At 43.5% G+C, this 25,448-nt stretch overlaps 1 protein-coding gene across 15 annotated transcripts in view; it reads left to right on the top strand.

Annotated features, from left to right (window-relative positions):
• The first annotated feature begins 1,710 nt into the window (after positions 1-1,710).
• Positions 1,711-25,448, top strand: part of Cadps (calcium dependent secretion activator) — a 476,750-nt gene continuing 453,012 nt past the window's right edge. For 14 of the 15 annotated variants that reach the window (XM_077795614.1, XM_077795616.1, XM_077795615.1 and 11 more), the window contains exon 1: positions 1,711-2,148. In XM_077795614.1, the coding sequence (XP_077651740.1) occupies positions 1,711-2,148 (438 nt within the window). The remainder of the gene's footprint in view (positions 2,149-25,448) is intronic. The other variant, XM_077795619.1, reaches the window with a different exon arrangement.

Here is a 25,448-nt window from a genome sequence, read left to right on the forward strand (position 1 = left end):
TGAAGTCAAATATAAGTCATCTGCATATTATTTAACTTAAAAAATCAAACAATTTTTGGAGTGTATGTGAAATTCGATGTTATTTAGAGTTATTTTTCAGGTCCCAAATAGGATAGCCAGAAAGCTTTATTTGACTTATCCAAGTTTATGGTAAAACTCATGGTGAATTGGAAAACACACAGACTGTTGTGTTGTAAACTTAACTAATGCTATACATCTACAGTAGCTCCCAAGAGTACCTACAGATAATTAGAAGAATTAGAAAACACATAAATATCGCACATGGGGTGCGGGGAGGTGGAGAGAGGTCTCCAAACAGCCTAAGCAGCAAATGTGGAGGGTACTGGTTTGTTTTCCATCCATCTGCAGGTCGCTGATTAGATTCAGCACGCTGGCCAGCTCCCCCGTGCAGGGGTTTTATAGGCCTAAGCGAAAGGAACTAGGGGAAGGAAGGCACCATCAGCTGCTCTGTATTAATAGATTACCCCACAGACTGCAGCCAAGACCGTGCAGGGGAGTCGGTACATTAATATCTGGATGCTGCTCAATTCTTGGGGTGTGTCTTTCTCATCTGGGGGGAGGGGGCACTCCTGGGCTTACCTATTCCAGCGAGTCAAAATGGGTGGAGAAAGGGCTGAGAGACCAGATGCCTTGCTTTTTCAGGGGTAGGTTCATCACAGTATAAAGTGATTTCAGTTCTTCGGAACCTAAGAATGCTCATGCTCATCATAGCTTTAGGGAAGTAGGCAAAAGCAGGGGTTTCACTTAAGAAGTTGAGCTGCATGGTCGATTCGACAACACACTCAAAATTTGATTCCCTTGTATTTTAATTAGAGTGGGCGTCTGCGTAGTAAATCGCTGGAATCAGAGTTTTTACGGGTGGGACAAACTTGCTGCCCAGCCCCCACCGCCCAGGCGTGAAGACTGGGGCTAGGAGATCGACCCTTTCTTCACCACACGGAAACTCGCACACTTCCTCTGAGTGACGGACACCTCTTGATTTGGCCTCTCCAAACGGCCTGTTCTCCGCTGGTAAAAGTCACTGGTTTCTGTATTTTTCCCTCCCCCAAGAACTTTTTTTGTCCCCTGGAGGGGAACAGAGGTCAAGACAATGAGAAGTGGGGATCAAGGAGGAAAATATCCACAAAAGGGAGGGGGCTAGGAAGAAGTGAAGGCGTTAGGGTCACAAGTGCTGCGACGCTCAGGCTTTGGGGACGCTCCGCACCCTCCCCCTCTCCAAGCCCTTTGCTACCGCCCTTTACGCCGCGGACACGGGAGAGTTAAGCCAATAAACACGTAAGCGCCGCTCCCTCCCCAATCGGCAAGATGCCTCTCCGGCTCTTGGCTGCATCGACAGCTTGCAACACTCGGCATCTTTTCTGGAGGCGCCTCCTTCACCGGCTGCAGATGGCATCCGGCTGCGGGCTTGGGGCTCGCAATTGATTCTCGCCCTTGCCCACCTCGGATCCACGGACGCACCTCTCCCTTCTCCTCCTCCCCTCGCGCTCCTGGGTCTAAGCCCAGCTCGCGATCGCCGGGCGGAGGAAGCAGTCGCGGCGGCCGAGGCTGAGCAGCAGCAGCAGCGCGCTAGCTCCCTGACCTGCGGAGAAGCGCCCACCCGCGAGAGCCGACCTCCGGCTGCCTCCAGCGCCCCCCACCTTTTGCACCCCAAATCGAGGGCTCCAGGGACCCCCCTTCCCAGACGCCACCATGCTGGACCCTTCGTCCAGCGAAGAGGAATCGGATGAGATCGTGGAGGAGGAGAGCGGCAAGGAGGTGCTTGGCTCGGCCGCGTCCGGAGCGCGCCTGTCTCCCAGCCGCACCAGTGAAGGCTCGGCCGGCAGCGCCGGAATGGGGGGCGGCGGCGGCTCTGGGGCCGGGGTGGGCGCAGGCGGCGGCGGGAGCGGCGGCTCGAGCAGCGGCGGCGGGGCCGGGGGACTGCAGCCCAGCAGCCGAGTCGGCGGCGGCCGGCCCTCCAGCCCCAGCCCGTCGGTGGTGAGCGAGAAGGAGAAGGAAGAGTTAGAGCGGCTGCAGAAGGAGGAGGAGGAGAGGAAGAAGAGGCTGCAGCTCTATGTGTTCGTGATGCGCTGTATCGCCTACCCCTTCAACGCCAAGCAGCCCACCGACATGGCTCGGCGGCAGCAGAAGGTAGGTGCGCCTGGGAGGCCCTGGGAGCAGCCCCGGACGTCGCCAGGCGGGCGGGGCGAACAATGGGAACTGGCGGCGCAGCTGGCGAGGAGGAGTCGGAGCAGGTGGAGACCGCGCCCTGGGAAGAAGGGGCTGCGAGGCTGCCTCCCTGAGGCCCAGTCCGGCCCGGAGTTGCTGGGACCCGCGCGGGGCCTGGAGCGCAGCTCAGCGCCGCGTGCCAGGGCCTCCCTGCCAGGGTGCTGGGCAAGCAGGTCCCGCTGTGTAACCCCGTAGGCTCGGGAGTGACTTGCAGCCCGCGGCGCCCAGAGAGGCCTTGCTCGCTTGCAGGGCTCCCAGCGCTCTCCAGCGGCCGGCGGCTGCGCTCAGCTCCGGCCCGCCCTCTTGGGCGTGCGCTAGGCGGGCGGGGGCACCGGCAGGTGGGGGCGCCGGTGTGCTGGAAGGAGAGCACCTCCGAGTAGTGTTTAGCTCCCGAGGACTCACGGTAGCCTCAGGGGCCAGCGGGAGAGACGCTGCGAAGGGCACCCTTCTTCCAGCTCATCAGCTGATCACCAACCCGGGTCGCCTAAGGCCCTGGGGCACCTCTCCCCACTGGTCGCTGTTCTTTCCAATCGACCTTTCCCTTTCACACTGACTCCTGAGTAGGGGCGCGCCTGGTGGGCCTTCTGCCAGGGTCAGCACCTCCACCTTCTTCCCTTTGACCCTCTTCTCTTCCCAAGGTGACTTCGCTGCCACCTTCTGGCTCGCCGAGGCCCTCCAAACCCTGCTGCTTCATAAAGTGCAGCTGCAAAAAAAAAAAAAAAAAAAAAAAAAAAAAAAACCAAAAAAAAAACACCCTCGCAATTATAGGCATCAGAAAAGCTTTTTGTGTCTGAGGCTGGGGCAAGGCTAAAGCGGTTCCGCGCCGCCTTTGATGTGGGGAGGGAAAAAAAGCGCCTATTTCTATCAGCTATTCTCCAGCCAAAGAAAGGAGGGGAGTGGTGCACACGGCAGGGTGAGGGGCAGTGGCGGGGGACCAGCAGAGAAGCAGTCAGGAACCCAGGTGGAGTTAGTGAGGAAAGTCAGCAGTGGAGCTAGCAAGAAAGCCGGCGAAGCCCCCAAGGGGCGATGTGACCCCATCACATCAGGGCAGCTCTAACCCCATCAAGGGGGTTAGTTTCTTAAAAGAGACTAGTGTCTTAAAATAGTGCATTTCTCCGTTGCTGTCTTTTAAATCTGAATTATATGTTGCTGTAGTAGAGTGTTAGATTTTTTCCATATTTATCTTACATCATTATCTTGAGTTAGCACAGATTCCTGTTTGTTTTGCTTACATACGTACGCACATTACCCAACCCTGCCGATTTATTTCAGCCATCACAAGTTTGGATGTCAGTTTTTACTAAGAAATAAAACTCATTTCCTGGCTAAGAGCCAGAGGTGGGCTCTTCACCCCACCCTCAGAGTGGCCCCTTACTTTTTTTTTTTTTTTTTTTTTTTAGTATCATAGAGCAAAAGTATTCTCAGAGCAAGGAAATGTATTTTTGTTGTTGTTTTTAAGGTTGGATGTTGGGTCCACAGAACTAGACATTTCAATTTTCAGCTTGGAATTACTGCAGTAATTGTGTCTTCCTAGTACTGCCAAATCCATCTCCAGTGTATCCCATTAGTGACAGCACTAACTAAAGATGTGCTATACTTTCACAATGAAAATAAAAAAGAAGGGGGGAAAAACTCTTTCATTAACAAAGTCTCAGTAACTGCATCCTTTAAACAGATGATTTGTCTCCATTCCAACACTGTTACAGGAAAAAAAAAAAAAATCCCATGTAGACCCAGTTCTTCCAAACAAACCTTCAGCCATCTGACAAAGATCATTATGAGGTCACGTTTTTCTGATCTGATTATATGTTTTACCTAAATGCATTTAAAGCTGTGGTTTTAAGGGGCAAGCTGATTCTGTTTTAACCCATGACCTTAACATCAGAGAAACTCCAGAGCAGATAGATAACATTGCCCTGTGGTCAAACTATTTTTAGTTATTGCAGGACAATATTGCTAAATATATATCCCAGCAAAGCAACCCTAGGGCCTGTTGGCTCTACTGGGAAGCTGAATATATATATCTTCTTATGTATAAGAGAAGATAAGCTTTTCCCATTGTTGTATTTTGAAATTTTTAATGCATTTCTGGAAAAGTATTTTTGCTCCTTTTCCAAATAAAAGTCTTAAAACTCTGATTTTTTTTCTTGAATGAATGATCAGTGAAAGTAATTGAAATGTTTTCATAATCATTGTGCTAAGACTGTGGCCAGCAAGTGGAATTGGAGAACTAAAATTAGCCTTGGAGAAATATAAACTACTTAACTAAACATGAGTTCATAATAGAATAGAAATGAACTAGAAAAACCCAGAGAGAAGTAAAATGATGTATAGAAAGGGATTTAGTGATATGGGAGGCAAAGAGATAGAACTGTCTATGAAAAGGAATTGCTGAATAGAGGAAAAGATCATATTGTAGAAAGTATAATGCACCTTATAAAACTAAATAGTCTGTATCATGCTATCACTTTTCAAGTATCCATTACTATATGCAAGAGGCCACACTTTGATCATTTTTTAAGAAGATAAACTTTATTTTGTAGAATAGTTTTAAATTAGCTGAAAACTGAAAATCAAAATAGTACAGAGAGTTGCTATTGACCCTACAGCTAGTTTCCCCTATTATTACTTAATATCTTATGGTAGTATGGTACAGGTGTTACAATTGAAGGAGCCCTTAGCAATACATTGCTATAAAGTCCATAGTTTATTTAGATTTCCTTGGTTTTCATCTAAATTCCTTTTTCTGTTCTTTTTAAATCATTTTTAGTTCTCCTCAAACCCTATCAATATGCAAATTACCAAGAGAAAACTGAGATTTGAAGGTTTTGTGGTTGCTTAATACACTAAGTAGATAGGTAAATGAATGAGAATTAAGACATGGGACATTCTGATTCCAAAGCCTATCTTTTGAATAGGAGAAACTGACCCAAAATATTCTAGTACAAGAACAGAAGCACCATGATAACATGTCAAGTGTACCTGTCCACCCAGGGTTATTTCTAGTTGACTTGCTGTCTACCCCTCTACCTCTGGGAACCAATCAAATGGTCAACATGGGCATTTAGGTATTAACCTCATAAGGAATATAGAGGAAAGAGCTAAGCAGTTAGCTGGTAAATCCAAACACCAGACTGTTGTCAGTTTGGCTATGTGATTCTAGCTGAAAAAAAACAAGTATTTTAGCTTAAAAGAATAATTGGGAAGGAGCCAGGGGAAAAGGTGTCATTGTTTGGATAATTTTGATAGTTAATTACTTGGGTTTCACTTTTCCTAGGGTGGGGGATAAGTACCTGGGCATTCCAACCATCTTATTTCATTAGAAGACAAGACTCTGAACAGACAATTTGCAAACCCTATTTTATCATTTATAGGCATATTTTGCTTGCATTTCTGTGACTCTAAATATAACTTGATGGTGTTCATCATTTATGACCCAAACAAAAAATTCCGTACCCGACTGTCAAAATTTAGATTTCAGCAACTCATAATGACAACAGTTCTTTGCTTTCCCTGCCCCCCTCTTCCCCCCACCCCTTCTTTTGTCAGAATGGTAGAATGAATACCTAGAAGTTGGCATGGCAAAGCTACACCATCTGTTTCTAAACTGTGTAGTAGTAACGGTGTTGGGTGGCTACCTCGTGTGAACTAGCTACATATAGATGTTACTGAGGGCGTGTACAAGCAGGCATTGTAAACAATTCTGTGTAATATTTAGATTGACAGCACCATTATTTTTAATTGGGAATCATTCATCATGCCTGGATTACGAAGAGTCTGAAGCAAGCCTTCTTGTATATGTGGGTGTGTGTGCCTGTACGTCTCTGTGCAGGTATTTATATGATGGTAGGAAGGAGTGATCCTAAAATTGTGTCTACTTCATGGCGTCTCCTATTTCATTCAGGAGGACTTGATGACTGCACCAAATGTGTTATAAATTCAAGCTACTCATTTCCATGTGATTCAGCTTATAACCTTCCCCTGAAAGTACAGCCAATGTTGAGTCACTTTTAGCCATAGAGAATCCATGTTTACCCATTTACTTATTTGCCTTTATTTGGGCACAACTCAACAGCAAGGCTTTTCATAAAATTTAAGATCTAGTACTGGTTAAGTCTGTCTGTGTGTGTGTGTGTGTGTGTGTGTGTGTGTGTGTGGATTTTAAATCAATAATAGTGATTCATTCATTCTGATATGCTTGGAGGCCCTTGGATTGCTCCACTATTCAAAATTCTTAAGGTTTGCCTTGTCAATGCAAAATATGATTTGCATTCAAAAAAATAAAATAGTCTAACCTTTTGAGAGAACTAAGTAACTGTTAAACCAGATTTCCTTCCAGCAGAATTACATGTTTCTCTTTTCATCAGAGGGAGAATTGAATTATTTAAATATGTTTTTTGACATTTTCCCTGCAATCTCTTTGGTGCAGACAGAACTGTTATGCCCTGGTACTAGCAGAGACTTTCTGAAGATGCAGAATCTAGAAGAAGTAACAAAAGAGGTTTTTGCCTCATTACACACCTGAAATAGCCTCCCGCTTCCCTAAAACTGGACTGAAGGACAAAGGAAATTAAATCTTTCATTCCTGAAGAATTGCACTGTGTAAAGTAATAAAAGTCAAATGATTCAGGGATCTTTCCCCTGCAAAAGCAAATTCAATACACAATCATAGGCTATCACTTTGAAATATGACCAGTATTTGATTTGGGGCCAGGTATCTCCAAACCAAAGCTGAAAAAGATGAGGAGAGTTCTCATGTCCAGCTGAGTTTTAAATAACCCACTGCACCAAGCACTCTTCCAAGCTTGGAGGCAAGAACCAAAAGCTGTCTGAGGGATGAGCTTGCTAATTTAGGGGAGTTTAGGCTTCAGTTGGGAAGAGGACATATATATGTGTCAAATATGTTGGGAGAAAGTATTTAATAATAAGAAGCTGATTACAAGCTCTAAAGGAGAGAAGGGGGAAAGTGCATAGGCATAAATACATAAAGATTGGAAGTGATACAGGGAGAAATCCAAGAAGGAAGCAGGCTAGTTCAGGTCTTGAAGAAGGAACACAAGTTGGGTAAGCAGAAGGAGGGACAGGTACTCTAGTCTGCAAAACAGCAGGAGGCAGCAGGAATGTAGAGAAGAGTCCCTGCTGGATTGGAAATGTTAGATCATTTTGATTCCTAGTGGCAGAATCCTCACTCAAGTGGCTGAATCAAAAAGAAAAGAATGTGGCGGGCAGGGGGACAGCTTCTTAGTGGGTATCATTGGAAAACCCCACATAGAAAGAGAGTCTCTAAGTTCAAATGAATACAGAATTTTGAAAAGCTAGGTGATGGGGAAAGGCATGGCTATTGGAACATGCACTGGAGCTCAAACATGACCACTAATGAATTGCTGGTTGTAGGCAAGTTGTTGGTCCTTGGGGTAATTTCTTCTTCATTTGAAGATGGGGATGGAGAAGCTCCAGGAGATTTCTAAGGTCCCTCCCAATGTAATCACTTGTTGTTCTTTCTGGACCATGAGGTCACTCTTTATGAAGACTTATAAGTTCTTGGGGCTGAGGTTGTGGCTCAGAGGTAGAGTGCTCGCCTACCATGCATGAAGCACCGGGTTCAATCCTCAGCACCACATAAAAATAAAAATTAAAAAATTAAAGATATTGTATCCACCTATAACTAAAAAATAAATATTTTTTTAAAAAGACTTATAAGTTCTTTAAAATTGGACTTGCTTATGTTTTTACAAGATATGGCACAGTCTTCAAAGAATCCCTGATGGTTAGAGATGAAGTTAGAATTTGTTGAACCCAACCTCTTAAATTTTCAGATGAGGAGATCCGATCTCAAAAGGTTAGAAGAAAACAGATCTCATGGGAGAGGTTTAGCCTACCCCAGAGAGCCATAGAGGTACTTTGTTTACAAAACACTTTCCAAATTTTTCAGTTTTTTGAACTAATTATCAACATTTAAAGCTATCAAGATTCTCTCTCGCGCGCTTTTTTTAAATGTGGATTTCTGGGTTCTCTTAAAATGGGAAGATGTTGCAGGACTAGGCCAAAGTTTTCATAGATTTGCAAAAGGTAACAGCAGTAAGACTCCCCAGCCATCACTTAAATAGTGGAATCTTCATCAGGTTTAACTGAATTATACTGTTCCAAGTGGAAAATCATATATACATGCGTGCAATAAGACGGCAGCTCATGGTTTTTGTTGACACCATTTCTTAACAAGTATTGATGGTTAGGTCCTGGCCCCTGTAAATCCTCCTAGTGAGTAATCTGGAATTTTGAAGTCTATGCTGTTTCTTGTTATTGTAACAGTTTATTGTTTCTGCACAGTTGTAGCAGTGAGGGTCAGAATCACCTTTTTATTTTTTGTCTGCCGCTCCAAGCAAGTGATGGAATGAATTTTCTGTTCTTAACAGGAAATAAAAGTAAAGAAGGCAGCCAATAGTTTGAGGCTGGTAGTTGTTATGGATAATCTTGACAGACGGTGAAGAACAGAAGTTAAGATCTTAGATTCTGAATCTACAAGGCCTGCGTTTGCTTCCTAACTGTACCAGCCTGTTAGAGGCTCTGTGATCTTGGGCAATTTATTTCATCCGTATGAGGTTCCGTTGACTTACCCTCCTGTAAAAACGGGCTAGCAGTGGTACCTCCATGATTGGATTCCTGTGGAATTGAGATAATCAATCAAAGCTCTCAGAAACGGGTCTGGCATGCGGTTCAGGCAAAGTACGTTATTAGCTCTTGTTATTGATAGGTTGATATATGTGCTGTGTATTATTTTTATTGCTATGTTGATATATGCAGCAATGTATTATTTTTATCTGTAAAAGGATCAAGCAAATTAATATATGTGAAGTTCTGGCCAGAGAGAGCCTTATAGTTGTTATCCTTGTCATGGTCATCGTCATCAACATGATGAGCAGACCCAGGAGGCAGGTGGTTTAGATTATAGCATCCTCCACAAGCCAGCTGGGGTCAAGGGCACAGTGCATCCTGCTTTCTTCTTTCATTGAGCCGCTTTACTCGTGTTACTTCAGACAAAGAATGGGCCATCTCTCTGGCTTTAAAAACTCACTTTGAACAAAAGCATCAAGGACAGGATTTCCAGGTGATTTGTCAAATGGTGGATGCCAAGCACACTTTGATGGGGTACGGGTGCCACAGGCTTATCAGAGGACTTGTAAAGGGTCCCACAGCAGTGCATACTCCCCATGTGGCCTTTCTTATTCTTGCTATTATGGAGGAGGTCACTTACCTCTTCAAATCTTGATATTTTGGTCCTGATTCTAATGTCTTTTTTTTAAGTGTTGAATGATGTAAGCCCGTAAACCCAGCAGCTTGGGAGGCTGAGACAGGAGGGTCGCAAGTTCAAAGGCAGCCTCGGCAACTTGGCAAGGCACTAAGCAACTTAGAGAGACCCTGTCTCTAAATAAAATACAAAAAAGGACTGGGGACGTGGCTCAATGGTTAAGAACCCCTGGGTTTAATCCCTGGTACAAAAAAAAAAAAAGTGCTGATTTACCTTATTGGTATTCACTATTGCCATTACAAGTAATCTCACCAATTACATGTTTTTATATGTGTGTAAGGAGTAAATTCTAAGAATATCTGACTAACTGTAAGTGCATCTATCTAAATATATATACATATACGTATACGCATGCATAGGTATTATTCATCTATCAAGGAAAAGAAGTCTCACGTGAATAGACAATGTGCAGACAGACCACAGTGCGCTTCAGCTCTGTTCTCAGTCCCTGGTTCAAATTCTTGCTTGCTTTTGTGACCTGGTGCTGGGTGATTGCTACAATTTGGACATGAAGTATCTCCCCAAACCTCCTGTTAGTGCAGGCATATTTAGAGGTAAAACAATTGGATTATGAGAGCTGTATCCTAATCAGTCCTAATCGGAAGGTGGATCTCTAGGGGCAAGCCCTGGGAGGGAGAAATCTTCCCTGTGGTCCTTTCCCTCACTTTCTCTCTCTGCTTACTGACCCCACCATGAGCTGAGCAGCTTTCTTTCTGGGCCCTTCTCCCAGAATGTGCTGCCTCAGCTCGGGCCCAGAGCAATGGAGCTGGCCATCTATAGACTGAGACTTCTGAAACCATGAGCCCCCAATAAACTTCCCCTCTTCTAATTTGCTCTTGTGGGGGTGTTTTGGTCACAGCAACGCAAACCTAACTTAGATGGTGATCTTATGCAAATTATCCATCTCTTTATGTCTTCATGTTCCCGTTTGTAAAATTGGGAAAAAATAATAGAGAGGATTACAAGAAAAGAAGGATGCCAATTGTTTGGCAAGACCTCGGGATGGGATGATGCTCAGTAAATGTGAGCAGCCGCAGGAATAATAGCGCTCATGCATTTAGGTTCACTAAAGATCCCCACGCTATTTCATACGTAGACACCTTTGCTTGGGTCACTTCTTATTCCAGAAGGTCTTTCTCGCCTTTCTTCCTTGGATTTGTTCTTTGTTCTTTAATTAGCTCAAGTGTCATCTCCTTTAGGAAACTTTATCAAACCTTCATACTGGGCTCAATCTCTCACAGCTCTGTAGTCGGCCCTTCTTAGCTCCTGTGCACTGGGTTAAATTAGCTGTTATGCCAGGTGGGGTGGCACACACCTGTCATCCCAGCGGCTCCCAAGGCTGAGGCAGGAGGATCACGAGTTCAAAGCCAGCCTCAGCAAAAGTGAGGCCCTAAGCAACTCAGTGAGACCCTGTCTCTAAATAAAATACAAAATAGGGCTGGGGACGGGGCTCAGTGGTGGAGTACCCCTGAATTCCTTCTGTGGACCTTTAGTGGACCACCCTGACCCTGGGGACAAAAAAAAATTATCTTTTATGTGTGCATCTCTCTCACCAGCCTTTAAGAACCCCCAAAACAAAGTCACTGTACTCCATTTGATTTCCCCATCCTCCAAACAGTGTTTGGGCACACAGTAGGTGTTCAGCAAATGTTTAGTCTTCTCACTGACGCTTTATTTCCTAGAGAGTTTTGAAGATGAGGAAGTGAAGGGATTTTTAAAGACAATCTACTTGTACTATAGAGATACAAGTTATTTACTTTAATAAAATCTTCTCAGTGGAAAACATGAAGGGTGAAGCAATTACCAAGTGATTTCAAGATAATTTATGCCACGGAAACATACTATCAATTACCTCAAGACTTGGCTTGTTTATACCAAGAACTGACAAATTCCTAGTTCCAATATGGACAAAAGTCTCTTAAAAGCCATGCACAATTATGAATCGCTTGCAATAGCTAAATCTGAATTGAACCGTAGTGCATGTCTAAATGGGCAAACATCAAAATAAAAATGAGCCACAGTGAGAACTAAGTTTCTATGTTGGGTTTGTGTTTTATAACAAACTGTATTTAAATTAGCTTTCTCTGAGGGAAAAAGTCAAGAGCATTATAGTGAAAGTTAAGCTATATATATATATATATATATGTGTGTGTGTGTGTGTGTGTGTGTGTGTGTATACACACACACATACATAAATACATATATTATATATATATACACACACACACACACACATACATATGTATACCATTCCCAGCCCTTTTTATTTTTTAACTTTAAGTTGCTTAGGGCCTCTTTAAATTGCTGAGACTGTCTTTGAACTTGTAATCCTCCTGCCTCAAGCCTTCCAAGTGGCTGGGATTATAGGAGTGCACCACAGTATCTAGTTGCTTAAAATATCATCAGTCACCAGGTTGTCAAAGTTATGTCATAGAGCCTGTAAGTTCTGTATGTTTAGACATAACTGTGCTTCTTTTCTAGACTTTTATTCTTTTATGAGATTCTGGCATTATTTTCCCTGTTCTTTGAATGTAAGCTGTCTAAGGTCTCTTCCAGATGGAGCGAGAATATAAATAAATTATAACTCTAGGACTATTGCATATTGAACATGTAAGAAGAACATAATATGCATGGAATATCTATTAAAAAAAGGACAATTACGTCTTAGGTCTGGCCTTTTCTTGATACCTTTCACTACTCAAAGGGGAAAAAAAAATGCTCTTTTACCGTATCATTCCTTTCATTTTAACAAGTGGGAAAAAAGATTTGAAAAATGCATTGAATTATCAAGTCTTCAAATGTTCCAATCTGCCGGCTGGTATTGTAAAGTTGAGAGATAGGGAGGAAATTGATCATGTACTGCTGGCCTTTCCGCAGACTATGAGAGGAAAATATCAACTTCATCTTTGGTAGTTCTCTAAATCACTTCTGTACAGTAGTAAAGTTCTGAGATACTTTGAAATCAACTTTTTTTTTTTTTAAGTTCCCAAGTGTTGCAGGAGCACATGCTAAACTACAAACCCTTCAGGGGCTGTAACGTTTTTCAAGAAGACAATGGGATTTTGGCAAACACGCAGAGAATCTACTGTGCCACTTAAGAAAGCAAATGGAAAACATTGAAAAATTTTTGCAAATAATTACGCCTTCTGCAGAAAAAAAAAAAACAGCCTTTTGGTGTGGATGGTAGGCTCAGAGTTGTTTAAGCAAATGAGTTGAAATATATCTATGAACATCGACTTTGGCGATTGTTTTTTCTGAAATATGTAGCAACTGCTGTCTATAAAGCAGCGTGTCGTAACATTCTGTGCTCAAAACATTTCTTGGGGGCTTTTCCATATTCAGTGTTTGTTTGTTAGACATCGTCAGACAATGTTATACATTGCATAGAGACACTTGTACATACAAGGAACTTACTAGATCCTAGAGGCAAAACGGCACAGAGATGTTTTAGACAGCCTTCCTGACCTCTGGGAGTCTGCGGGTCTGGTTGGGGATTGGAGGATCACCTACATAGAACAGTGTAAGACAGGATGGGCTGAGTGTCTGAATGTCTCGCCTTCGCACTGACACTTTATTTCCTAGAGAGTTTTGGAGACGAGGAGGTGACCCAGAGCAATGATTACCCAGAATCCACATCTTTTTAAAAAGTTACTTTTTCTTTTGGTTCTTTGTCATAACCGAGTGCCATCTCACTATGGCTGTAGCCACTAACATCTCTGTGTTGAGAATTCTCCAGTCTGTCTCTAGCATAAGCGTCTTCTGTAGACCACCAACCCTTTATGCCTGCTCAGCTGCATGAGTGCCGCTCAAGGAGTGGCTGCGTGGGTGTTCAATGTCGTGAATGCCTTGTTCTGACCTACAGGGAGGTTAGGAACTTGGACTGGAACGTGAATCAACCTCCTGCTTTGTTCTGTAAGGTAGTTTTGGTGCCAAAATATGGTCAGTTGACTTGTACAGGAGGAAGTTTTACCATGAAGTTGATGTCATTTCAGGTACAAGTGCTTTCCCATGATGAGGGCCGGTAGCCAGATGTTCATAGAAAGCACAGACTAGCAGAAGATATTGGAAAGAATATTGACCTTCAAGATATCTCCCCTGGCTGGCCTCAGACCACTCAATAATAACATGTTATCTTCTCATCCATTTTATTGTTTTTATTGGATTTTTTTAAAATTTGGGGTTTTTTTAAAGATATACATGACAGTAGAGTGTATTTTGATAAATCATACATATGGAGTATGACTTATTCTACTTAGGGTCCCATTATTGTGGTTGTACATGATGTGGAGTTTCCCTGGTTGTGTATTCATACTTGAACTCCAGCTCATTCCACTATCTTTGCTATTCCCATCCCCCCACCCTTCCCTTCATTCCCCTTTGTCTAATCAAATGAACTTCTATTCTCCCCCACCCCCTTATTGTGTGTTAGCATTGGCATATCAGAGAGAACATTCAGCCTTTGGTTTGGGGGGATTGGCTTATTTTACTTCACATGATAGTCTCCAGTTCCATCCATTTACTGGCAAAAGTCACAAAGTCATCCTTCTTTATGGCTGAGAATATTCCATTGTGTACATAGACCACATTTTCTTTCTCCATTCATCTGCTGAAGGGCACCTAGGTTGGTTCTATAGCTTAGCTGTTGTGAATTGAGCTGCTATAAACATTGATGTGGTGGTGTCACTGTAGTACGTTGATTTCAAGTTCTTTGGGTATAAAACCAGGAGTGGGATAAGTTGGTCAAATTTCTGAGGAATCTGCATACTGTTTTCCAGAATGTTTGCACCAATTGGCAGTCTACCCAGCAATGTATGTATGAGTGTACCCTTCCCCCTGCCCACATCATTGTTATCATTTATTGTTACTTGTGTTCTTGATAATAGCCATTCTGAGATGCTATGGAGTGAGATGGAATCTCAATGCAGTTTTAATTCACATTTCTCTAATTGCTAGAAATGTTGAACCCATGTTCTTTTCCCCTTTATTTTCTAACTCCATGAGTGGCTCAGTAGCATTACTATATAACGAAGCTGCCCAAGGCCAAGTCGTGCAATTCATCTTTAAATCTCTAATGATGTTGCTCATCCACGCCACCAAATGACAAGCCAGTCCTGTTGATGTTCCTCTTAAGAAAACTGCCATCTCATCCTCCCTCTTCCCCTTTGTCACTGATGTCCAGCTATGGGCCCTCATGCTTGCTTGTAGGAACTTTTGCAATAGCATTCCAATACTTCTTTCTTGCTTACACTGCACCAGAGTGATCTTTCAAAAACACAAATCCAGTCTTGGACATCTGTGGTTCTGAGTTCCTCTATGGCTTTTTTTTTTTTTTACCAACACAGGATAACATCCAAACTTGTTTGTGCGGCATGATTCCCCTCCCAGCAGTGTCAATGCCTGCAGTTTTCTTATCCTGGCTGCAGCCCCCTGAACCACTGAACATCCCCTGTGCTGTCCATGCACTCTTGTGCCCCAGGGTCTTTGCACTGCCACATGAAAAGTCCTCCTCATCTTGCCTTCTGATGCTCTCCCAGGCAAAAGATGGCACTCAGTTATGACAAAGAACAAGAAAAAGTGGCTTTTTAAAAAGATGTTTATTCTGGCTAGCCATTGCTCTGTGTACTTACAAGCCTTATGTCAGGTAATAAGTAACCTGGTAATATAGTGACTAATCATCCCTCTCCTACAACTAAAAAATAAAATAAAGAGGCAAAGCAGTTAATAAACTTGTCCCAGGTCTCATATCTAGGAGCAGTAGAGCTGGGTTGGGGACCTAGCGGGCTGACCCGAGTCTACACTCTTTTTTTATTATTTGTTCTTTTTGGTGATACATGACAGTACAGTGTATTTGGACATATTCTACAAACACGGAGTCTAACTTATTCTAAATAGGATCCCATTCTTCTGGTAGGACATGATGTGGAGTTTCCCTGGTCGTGTGTTCATATATGAACAAGGGAAAGTTCTGTCCCATTCACTCCACTGTCTTTCCTGTTCCCATCCCCCTCCCTTCCCTTCCTTCCCCTTTGTCTGATCCAATGAACTTCTGTTCTTCCCTCCCTCCCTTATCACTGCATATCAGAGAGAACATTAGGCCTTTGGTTTTGGGGGACTGGCTTATTTCACTTAGCACGATAGTCTCCAGATCCATCCATTTACCAGCCAATGCCATCATTTCACTTCTTGATGGCCAGCCTACACTCTTGACCAAGTGCCTATTAACTGTGTGCGAGAATCCAGCCCATCTGACTTCCACGTGCCTTTCTCCACGCTCAACAGAGCTGTTTTATGGCATCCCTAGTTGCCACCTACCAGTGCACACCCGTGACAGGTGCTCAATCCATATAGGTGCTGCATGAATTCATGACTGTTCAGGAAAGAGTCATATCCCAGCCACTTATTAGCAGATCCACTGAAAAGACCTCATTTCTCATCTCTTAACCTTTTTTTGAGTAGGTAGGACTTGTTTTATAAATCCTTGTTTTGTAATGCAAAACGGAAAGTGGGTTTCAGAGAGGTTCCCTTGATTGGGAAGAACTGCAGAGTAGCACCCGGAGGCTCCTACCTGTCCTTCTACCAGAGGACTCTCTCCACTGCCCTGTTGGTCTCAGATTCACACTATGACTGGCCAGGACCCCTGGACTTTAGAAGGCCATAGTGAGTCACATTTTTATGGGGTATAGCCCCCTGAATAACAGATACATTAAAATATACCTCATATTCCACATTCATTTTTCTAGTTTTAAGCTGGAACGCATTTCTTTCCACCTTGCTTTTGAAATTACCTGTCTATATAAATTGGTTAAGGCATGACCATTGGTTCTCAGGGGTCATGCTGTATGCACAGCCATCCTTGCCAGGAAAAAACTCAATTTCACCATCGGATTTCAATTGTGGCCATGTTTGATGAGGACAGAATTTAACAGTGGAGTCGACATGTATTCGGAAGTTATTTAATGGAACACTTACTAATTTAGAGTTTGGGGTTTTATGTGTCCATTTGGACAACAATGCATTGCTATTTGGGATCTCAGCTTTGCATTTTTTTAGGCCTCTGGAAAGTGCTACACCTCCAGGTACCCAGCCTTAGTCACCTTTGTTTGTTTTTTGTTTATGGGGGATTGAACTCAGGGGCCTTCAAACACTGAGCCTTAGAACCTCATTAAATTGCTGAGGCTGGTTTTGAACTCTCGATCCTCCTGCCTCAGCCTCCTGAGTGCTCAGATTACAGGTGTCTGCCACCACACCCGGACCAGGCTTGGTTTTGAAAGAAATGGCATTTGAATGAAGTTCTGACCTGACTAAGAAGATCAAATGCTAATGGTGGGTCATATTTGGGGGGAAGAAAAATACTTTCAACTATTAAGAGATGAGAAAATGCAAAGCAAGTTGGAGAACCTCTGAGAGGCCAAAGAGAACTGCATAAGATTCTAATATTGGAGTGAAATAGAAGATCGAGCAAAGGTTAGCTCATGACAGTGTATGCCCTTGAACACCAGAGTAAGATGCCTGACCTTTAAGCTTCATTTAATTCTGCAGTCCAACATTCTAATATCTCCGTGATCAGGTGCCAAAACACTCCCCAGTATCACTGTAGAAGATACCACAGAAGGTGGGCATAGTGACACACGCCTGTCATCCTAGCAACAATGTGGGAGGCTGAGACAGGAGGATCACAAGTTCAAGGCCAGCCTCAGCAACTTAGCAAGGCCCTAAACAACTTAGCAAGACCCTGTCTCTAAATAAAATATAAAAAGGGCTGGGGATGTGGCTCAGTGGTTGAGTATCCCTGGGTTCAATCCCCAGTACCAAACAAACAAAAAGATGCAGTAAAGCTTAATCTAGTCCCAAGAGAACATGAGGCCCACAGTGAGCCTCATTTTAAATCAAATCTATAAAAGGACCGAGGAAGAAGCCAGACTTTGAGTGCAGGCATGGATGGGATCCATATAGAAAGTCTCCAAGAACCCAAGCACACTCAAAGGGAGTCTTGGATCTGTCCACTCCTGTAGGTGCCCATCCCCCAGTGGAATGGATGGGCACCTAGAGAATGGGACCCACTCCTCACCACTCCCCGAGTGGGAAGATTTTGACTTTGGTGCTAAGGTTCCAGAAAACTTATTTGGGCCAACTTGATTAGTGTTCCTTGAAAAGGAAGCAGTGGTTGTCAATCATCTGTTTCTCCTGGTACATTCGGCGGGTACCATCATCTCTTCTTTTATGTGTCAATAGACGTGGATGATTTGGATCTGGGCAGAGGGGTAGAGAAAAGTGAGGTGCTCTGGCCAGCCTTCCAGAATTCTCCTCCTTGGGATTTCATGTTCCAGTTGTCGTTAGAGCTCTCCTGAGAGGTCAGGGTGCCTTGATCTGAGGGAAGAGTCCGGTGTCCTCGGATCATCTGGTCAGTGCACCATCCTATCAGCTTCGGAACACCCCTTCAGCTCTCAGAGGGTCTCTGCTCTCGGGAGGTGGGTGCATCTGCAGCAGCAAAGGAACAGGTCCGGTTGGAACGTGAGGCAGGAGATTAGGTCCTTCAGGGACAGCCTGAGGAAAGACAGAACTACAGCAAGCCTCAGGCCAAAGGTAGATCATTGGAAAAGGAAGTTGGGTCCAGATAATGGTCACCAGGGCAACTGACAGGGCTTCATCAGTTCCTTACAGGCTAAGGGGGTAGGGAGGTCTGGGGGCTTTTCAAAATCCCTGAGTTGCTCTGATGTCCAACTGCACTGGTTCTCCAAACTGACTCAGACACCCCCGGTAATTGCCAGAGGAAGGGTGATTGGCCTTGACTTTGTCTCAAAGTGATTTGCTTTCCCACACATCATTTTGAGGCTTCAATTTTTCAAAAGGTATGGTCATCACACACAGGATGAGGACATGATTTGCTCCATCATTTCTCCCTGGCCAGGTGGGAAACACATTCCTATAAAAATTTTGTGGGGATTTGGGTTTTTATTTTGTTGTTGTTGTTTATTTTTTTTATTTATTTATTTTGGTACCAGGAACTGAACCCAGCACCACTTAACTATTGAGCCACATCTCCAGACCATTTTTGTCTTTTATTTAGTTATTGTGGTGCTGGGGATTGAAGTCAGGGCTTTGTGCATGCAAAGCAAGTACTCTACCAGTTGAGCCACATTCCCCAGCCCCTTTTTTTGTACTTTATTGAGAGACAGAGTCTCACTGAGTTGCTTAGCACCTCACTTTTGCTATGCTGGTTTTTGAACTTGCAATCCTCCTGCCTCAGCCTCCTGAACTGCACTGGGATTACAAGTGTGCACCACTGCACCCGCCTCCTATGAGGTTTTGTTTTTTTTTTTTCTTTTCTTTTTTTTTTTTTTTTTTTGGGGGGGGGGGTACCAGGGATTGAACTCAGGAGCACTCGACCACTGAGCCCCATCCCCAGCCCTATTTTGTATTTTATTTAGAGACAGGGTCTCACTGAGCTGCTTAGGGCCTCACTTTTGCTGAGGCTGGCTTGGAACTCACTTTGGCCTCCTGAGCTGCTGGGATGACAGGCATGCCCCACTGCACCCAGCCATCCTTGAGGTTTTGACAAAAGCCACAGGATGTTTGCCAGGCTTCCTGGAAAAAAGAAAGGGATTTCTTCCCCCCTGCCTACTTTGTAGAGACAGCCTCTGCGCGGCTGTGTGTTGTGATTCAGTGTGATCGACCTTCAGAGTCAGGAGACACTGTCAAGGTCTGCACTTGTTTTAATTAATTAGAAGGATGTCCCCCTCCTGCCCTGACCCCTGGCAGCAGTTCTAAACAATTGTAGATCTGCCATTTACTCTAAAGAGCTTTTCATATTTCCCCCCTCTGTTTCTAGGAGGACAGCCCAAAGCTATCTTTTCAGTCAATATTCAATTAGGATTCGTGTTGTGTGAAGCTCCTACAGAGCTTCGTCACACAGCGGCTTTTCCACACACCTCCATTTGCTCTTGTGAGGAAAACAATCCATCATTTTTTTTCCACTCCAGAAATGTGGTTCTGCTGCAGCCTCATTTCAATAGGATGCCAAATTAACAGCGCCTGCTTACTTCCTTATGACCTGGCCATAAATGACTGCGAGAATCATTGCAAAGGAAAAACAAATGCACCATTAGACATATTGGATCCCTGCGTACATGGAGGGAGATTTATGGTCCAGAACACTTCCCTCTCCATCCGCAGCAAGAACTCTGGGCCTTCCCTTTTCTGTGCCCTCATCCAAAGGCTTTTATGTAAGGCTTTCCCGAATCACTCTCCTTGGGCATATCTTTTTGTTTCCCGAACAATCCCATACTCAATACCATCTTTGTCATTGAACTGTGGTTTCAGAACAAAAACAATTCACTCCTAGGATTTAAAAAAAAAAAAAAGATTTCTTTTGTTCAAATGTTATAGCAACAAAGATATCAGAGAGTACGATGATTCCTTTGGATTTTATTTATAGCAAATTAACCTGTCTCGTTTAACAGCCAGATCTTTGGAGAAAATAGCCATCTGAGGCATTTCCATTAAGTTGAAGGAGGATTTTAAACTTGTTCCTTAACTCTCGATTCATCCAAGCAACATCAGTCATTAAAGTGATGTGGATAATCTACCAATTTACCCAGTGAAATTAATCCATATGAACTGCTCATATGCTGTGATATGCTGATTTTAAGTCCATTGGGTACATAATGAGGAGTGGGATACCTGGGTCAAATGGTGGTTCCATTCCCAGTTTTCTGAGGAATCTCCATACTGCTTTCCAGAGTGGTTGCACCAATTTGTAGTCCCACCAGCAATGTAAGAGTGTGCCTTTTCCCCCCACATCCTCACCAACACTTCTTGTTTGTAGAGTAGATTTGATTTGGTTGCACTTTGTAAATATAATAAAATCTATAGATCCTATTTTTAGTGGATGTGATTGGGTATCTACTTTTTCAACCTCCAGTTTCAAACAATTTCTTTTCAGATTCCTTCATATCCCTCTCTTCAGAAAGAGACACAGATTGCTTTAAGCCTATCAGCACATGGTACTGAACTTGAAATACAATTGGTTCATGAAAGACAAAGTGACCTAATTGATATAATGAGACCCAAGGGAAGGATTTGTATGCTGTGCTGGAGAGAGGAGTCCTGTTCCTCCTTCCCTGACCAATAGAACCCAGGAAGGATGTGCGATGATAGCTGCTGGCAGTCATCTTAGCACTAGGAGGAGACTCAACCTAGGCCATAGCCGGGACTGAAGGTTGTGAGGCAGGGAGACATGGAAATAACTTGAGCTCTCGGTGTCAGTCTTGGACAATGATAACAAACCAGGCCTGGACTCCACATTACATCAGAACTTCCAACAATATTGTCAATTCCCTTGGTGTGTGTGTGTGTGTGTGTGTGTGTGTATAATTTTGCAATCTAATTTTTTGCATATCATTAGATAAAGGAAATTTTACCATGTTGGTGAATATAAAAATATGTCTTCCTTCTAACTGACTTCAGTAGTCAATCTTTTTACGAATGTATCACAATTTACTTAATCCATTATTGATTGATCTGTCTTTCACTATTCTGCAGTGAGTCTCTTTGTCCACATCTTTCTCTACCCTTTTATTGCCTGTTTGTATTTCATCTTTCACCAGCTCCCTGCTCTACCATCCACGACTATATTTATTATTTATTTTTTAAGAGATTATTCTATTTGTTGTTGCATCTTTTTGTGTGTGTTTGCTGCTTTGTAGGACCTATTTATGTTTAGATGAGCAGAATTTCTTAATGATGTAAAATGTTTCCACTTTTTCTTTTATGGCTTCTGAGTTTCATGCAATGAAATTTTTTCTTCAGCAAAAAATTGTAAAACTGCTCAGACATATTTTCTTCTATTACTTTTTTTTTTTGTAATGAACCTGAACCCAGAAGCATTTAACCACTGAACCACATCCCCAGCTCTTTTTGAAATATAAATATATATATATATATATATATAAAATTTAGAGACAGGGTCTCACTAAGTTGCTTAGGGACTCATTAAGTTGCTGAGGTGAGCTTTGAACCCACAATCCCTCTTTCTCAGCCTCCCAAGCCCCATGCACCACCACACCTGATTTCTTCTATCACTTTTATTATTTCATTTTTTACCTTTATGTTTCAGAATCATTGGATATTTATGTTGATATAATGAGTGAATCCTCAGACCAATTTACATTTTTAACAAATGAATGGTCACATGTCTCAACATCATAGACTTTGAAATAATCTGTGCTTAGGTTATATTAAATGCCTCCATATTCAAAAACATTCTTATTAGTGATTGAAGTTTGTTTTTTGTTTGGCTTTGGATAGAAAGCCATTGATGTATATTATGGTTTGGGATGTGAAGTGTCCCACATGTGAGACCCTGCAAGAAGGTCCAGAGGAGACATGACTGGGTGGTGAGAGCCTTAACCCAACCAGTAAATGGACCCCTGATGGGATTAACTGGGTGGTGGCTGGAGGAGGTGGGTGTGGCTGGAGGAAGGGGCATTGGGGGCGTGGCTTTGGGGTCTCTATGTGTCTCTGGAGAGTGGAGTCTCTCTCTGCTTCCTGATCACCATGTGAGCTGCTTCCCTCCACCACACTCTTCCTCCATGATGTCCTGCCTCCCCTCGAGCCCTGAGGAATGGAGCCTGCTGTCTGTGGACTGAGACCTCTGAAACCCTGAGCCCCCAAATAAACTTTTCCTCCCCTAAAACTGTTCTGGTTGGGTCCGTTAGTCACAGAAGCAAAATAGTTGACTAAAACAATTGTCTTCTCTCAGCAAGGTCTGACCCACAGCCTTCAGAAACTCTAGGATAGAATTCAGTATGTTCCAGGAAAGACCATGTCCCTGCCACCAGAGACCCCGATGGCCCACTCTAGTGTTCAGGGGACACGGCTGCAAATGGAGCATGTTGTGAGGAATCTGTTGCTTTTTTTATTATTATTATTTTTAGTCATTTGATAGACTTTTATTTTATTTATTTATATGCGGTGCTGGGAATCGAACCCAGTGCCTCCCACATGCCAGGCAAGTGCCCCACCGCTCAGCTACCACCCCAGCCCCGAATCTGTCGCTTTAACAGGGAGATCAGTCATTTAATTCTGTCCTGACCACACGGACTGGGTCTCTCTGTGTGTGTAATTTAGGAAGTGTTGAGATTGTGGGTTGAAGTCGTTGAAAAGCAGCTCATTTCGATCCCTTTCTGAGCAGACAGGAAGGCATTCCAGTTCATTCCGTGGACACATTCCCTTTCTCCAAGGCCTTGGCAATGCTCTGTGCCGTCCATGCCAACGGCACAGCAGGGGGTTGAGCATCCAGGGACACCAGGAGCCCAGAAGCCAGTCTTTCTTCCTACTTATTTTGTTTTATATATTTTAGGAGCTTTCTCACAATTTATCACTGTCTTCTTGACTGTTGGCCATCCCCACGGAAAACGGGGTGACTGGGGTGACGGACCCTGTTTGGACTTGGCCTGGGGGAATCGCCTTTGATTTCCTGGAGGCTCTTCATGCAGTTTTTCATTCTGCTTTTAGAAAGAGAGGGTGAGAGTGGCAGCGACCACAGGGACGTGTTCCTCTGTTTGAACTGCTGTTCATTTGGAAATTTGGTTCACAACATTAACAGGTCAAGTGCAAGATAAAGCATTTGATCCTCCATGGGGGAAGGCCTTCTAGGGCTTGCTATTTCTCTTAGATATCAAGGAGGTCTGGGAAATGGGTTCCAGAAGATGTTATCAGACCAATAGCTTTTACATTTTTTAAATTTTTTTGTTTGTTTTTTATTTTTTTTTTAAATACAGGACAGCAGAATGCATTACAGTTCTTATTACACATAGAGAGTATGGTTTTTCATATCTTTGTATATAGAGTATGTTCACGCCAATTCATGCCTTTATACGTGTACTTTGTTGTTGTTTTTTTTTTTTGCATTACCATTCTTTTGGCACATATATACCACAATGTTTCATATCTTTTTATATATAAAAGTATGTGGACACCCAATCTGAGTCTTCATCCATGTGCTTTGGATAATGATGTCCATCCCATTCCACCATTCTTGCTGATCCCCTGCCCCCTCCATTTCCCTCCCAGCCCTAGGATGATCAAAAGTTGGAAATATCAGTAATAGGTCTCTGATCTGAAAAATTCCCAAAGGAGAAAGCAAAGGGAGGTGGCTTGTGGCTGGTGGACACATCTAGAAGGAGATAGCTTCTTATCCGAGCCCTGGAATATTCCTGGAATGGCCAAAGGTGGAAATTGGGGATTGGCTTCATCCAAATAGTGAGATACAGAAATGCAGGACATTTGGAAAGCTGTAGAGTGGTCTATTTTGATTGGAGCCTGGGATATGCTTCAGAAAATTCAAAGTTAATGGAGACCGGGGTGCGGTAGGGGGCAAATGTGTCCAGGTCAGGGCAGATCTCAACAGTTGCAGCAGTGAGCTTGTATTTATTTTGTGTACAAGGAGAAAAGAGGTAGTAATGATTTTTTTTGTAAGGGAAAGCTCTGCTTACGGGATTTTTTTTTTTTTTTTGATAAGCCTATGTGGTGTGGGTTAGGAGAAGAGGGGTCCATGGAGGAAGAAATGTTCACAGTGTCTTGATGGGGCCGTCAGGAACCGGACTTGACTCCTGGCCAAGGAAAAAGAGACAAGAGAATGGAGGCCAAAGTCATCTCAGAGGAAATGCCGATGGGACTTTGGGACTCTGAGTGGTGAGACCGGAACATTTTGTCCTATCAAAAAGCAAAGAAGTCATTAACAAAGTAGTCACAGCTACTAGGATCCCATCAAGAGGACTCGAGAGCCTACCCGAATAGGCTCTGACCGGCCCAAGAGGGGGCAGTGTGAGGGTGTGGAAAGAGTGGAGATGGCTTCAAACCATGCATTTGTTCACATCGACCCATTGATAGCGACATTAAGAGAAAGAGACTCATCTTATTGGTCTGTTTGGGAAGATGCTAGAAAGACCTATATATTGTGAAAAAGAAAATGGATCCAAGGAAGGACCCACGCATTTATTCTCTTTCCTCAGGACAGGGCATTGGGCCAACCAGATGGGGGAAGTTTCTCCTTTGAGAGCACATGACATAATATATAAAGAAGGAATGGCAGAGCTGGGTGCAGTGGCTCACACCTATAATCCCAGCAGCTCCCGAGGCTGAGGCAGGAGGATCGTGAGTTCAAAGCCAGCCTCAGCCACTTAGCAAGGCCCTAGGCAGCAAAACAAGACCCTGTCTCTAAATAAAATATTAAAAGGGGCTGGGGATGGGGCTGAGTCGTTGAGCACCTCTGGGTTCTATTTCTGGTACCCAAAGGGAAAAAAAAAAAAGAAGAAGGGATGACAGGATCAGATCATCATCACCGTTTTACAACTCCAATGAATTGATGGATGGGTCTAGGCAGCGGGTGGAGGGTTGACATTCTCAAGAGAGAAAAACTAGACTTTACAGGTCTTCTGATGGAAGTGCAGCACGCAGTCTAGCAAGTGGTCCTGCCAGAAACTGAACGTAATTCTAGCCATTCATCTGATTATTCACAGAACAGGAAGTACATGGAGAGCAGAGCTTGCCAAGTACCACATGGGAACAAGATCAGGAAAGTTTGCGCAATCAGAAGTTGATGATTTTTTTTTTTTTTTTTTTTTTTTTTTTAGTACCAGGGACTGAATCCAGAGGTGTTTAACCACCAAGCCTTATCCCAACCCTTTTTAAATTTTTTTTTTTTTTTTTATTTAGAGACAGGGTCTTGCTAAGTTAATTAGGGCCTCATAAGTTGTTGAGGCTGGCCTCGAACTTCAATCCTCCTGCTTCAGCCTCCCTTGGGTTTACAGGTGTGCACTACCATGCCCAACTAGAATCTCTTTAAAATAAAACCAGGCCTCTTCAACAATATCAACAAAATACTGCCATAAGAAGGGATAGGTCAGAGAGGGAG

This window comes from Urocitellus parryii, chromosome 3 (genome assembly GCF_045843805.1).
Source record: "Urocitellus parryii isolate mUroPar1 chromosome 3, mUroPar1.hap1, whole genome shotgun sequence".
Classification (NCBI taxonomy): Eukaryota; Metazoa; Chordata; class Mammalia; order Rodentia; family Sciuridae; genus Urocitellus; species Urocitellus parryii.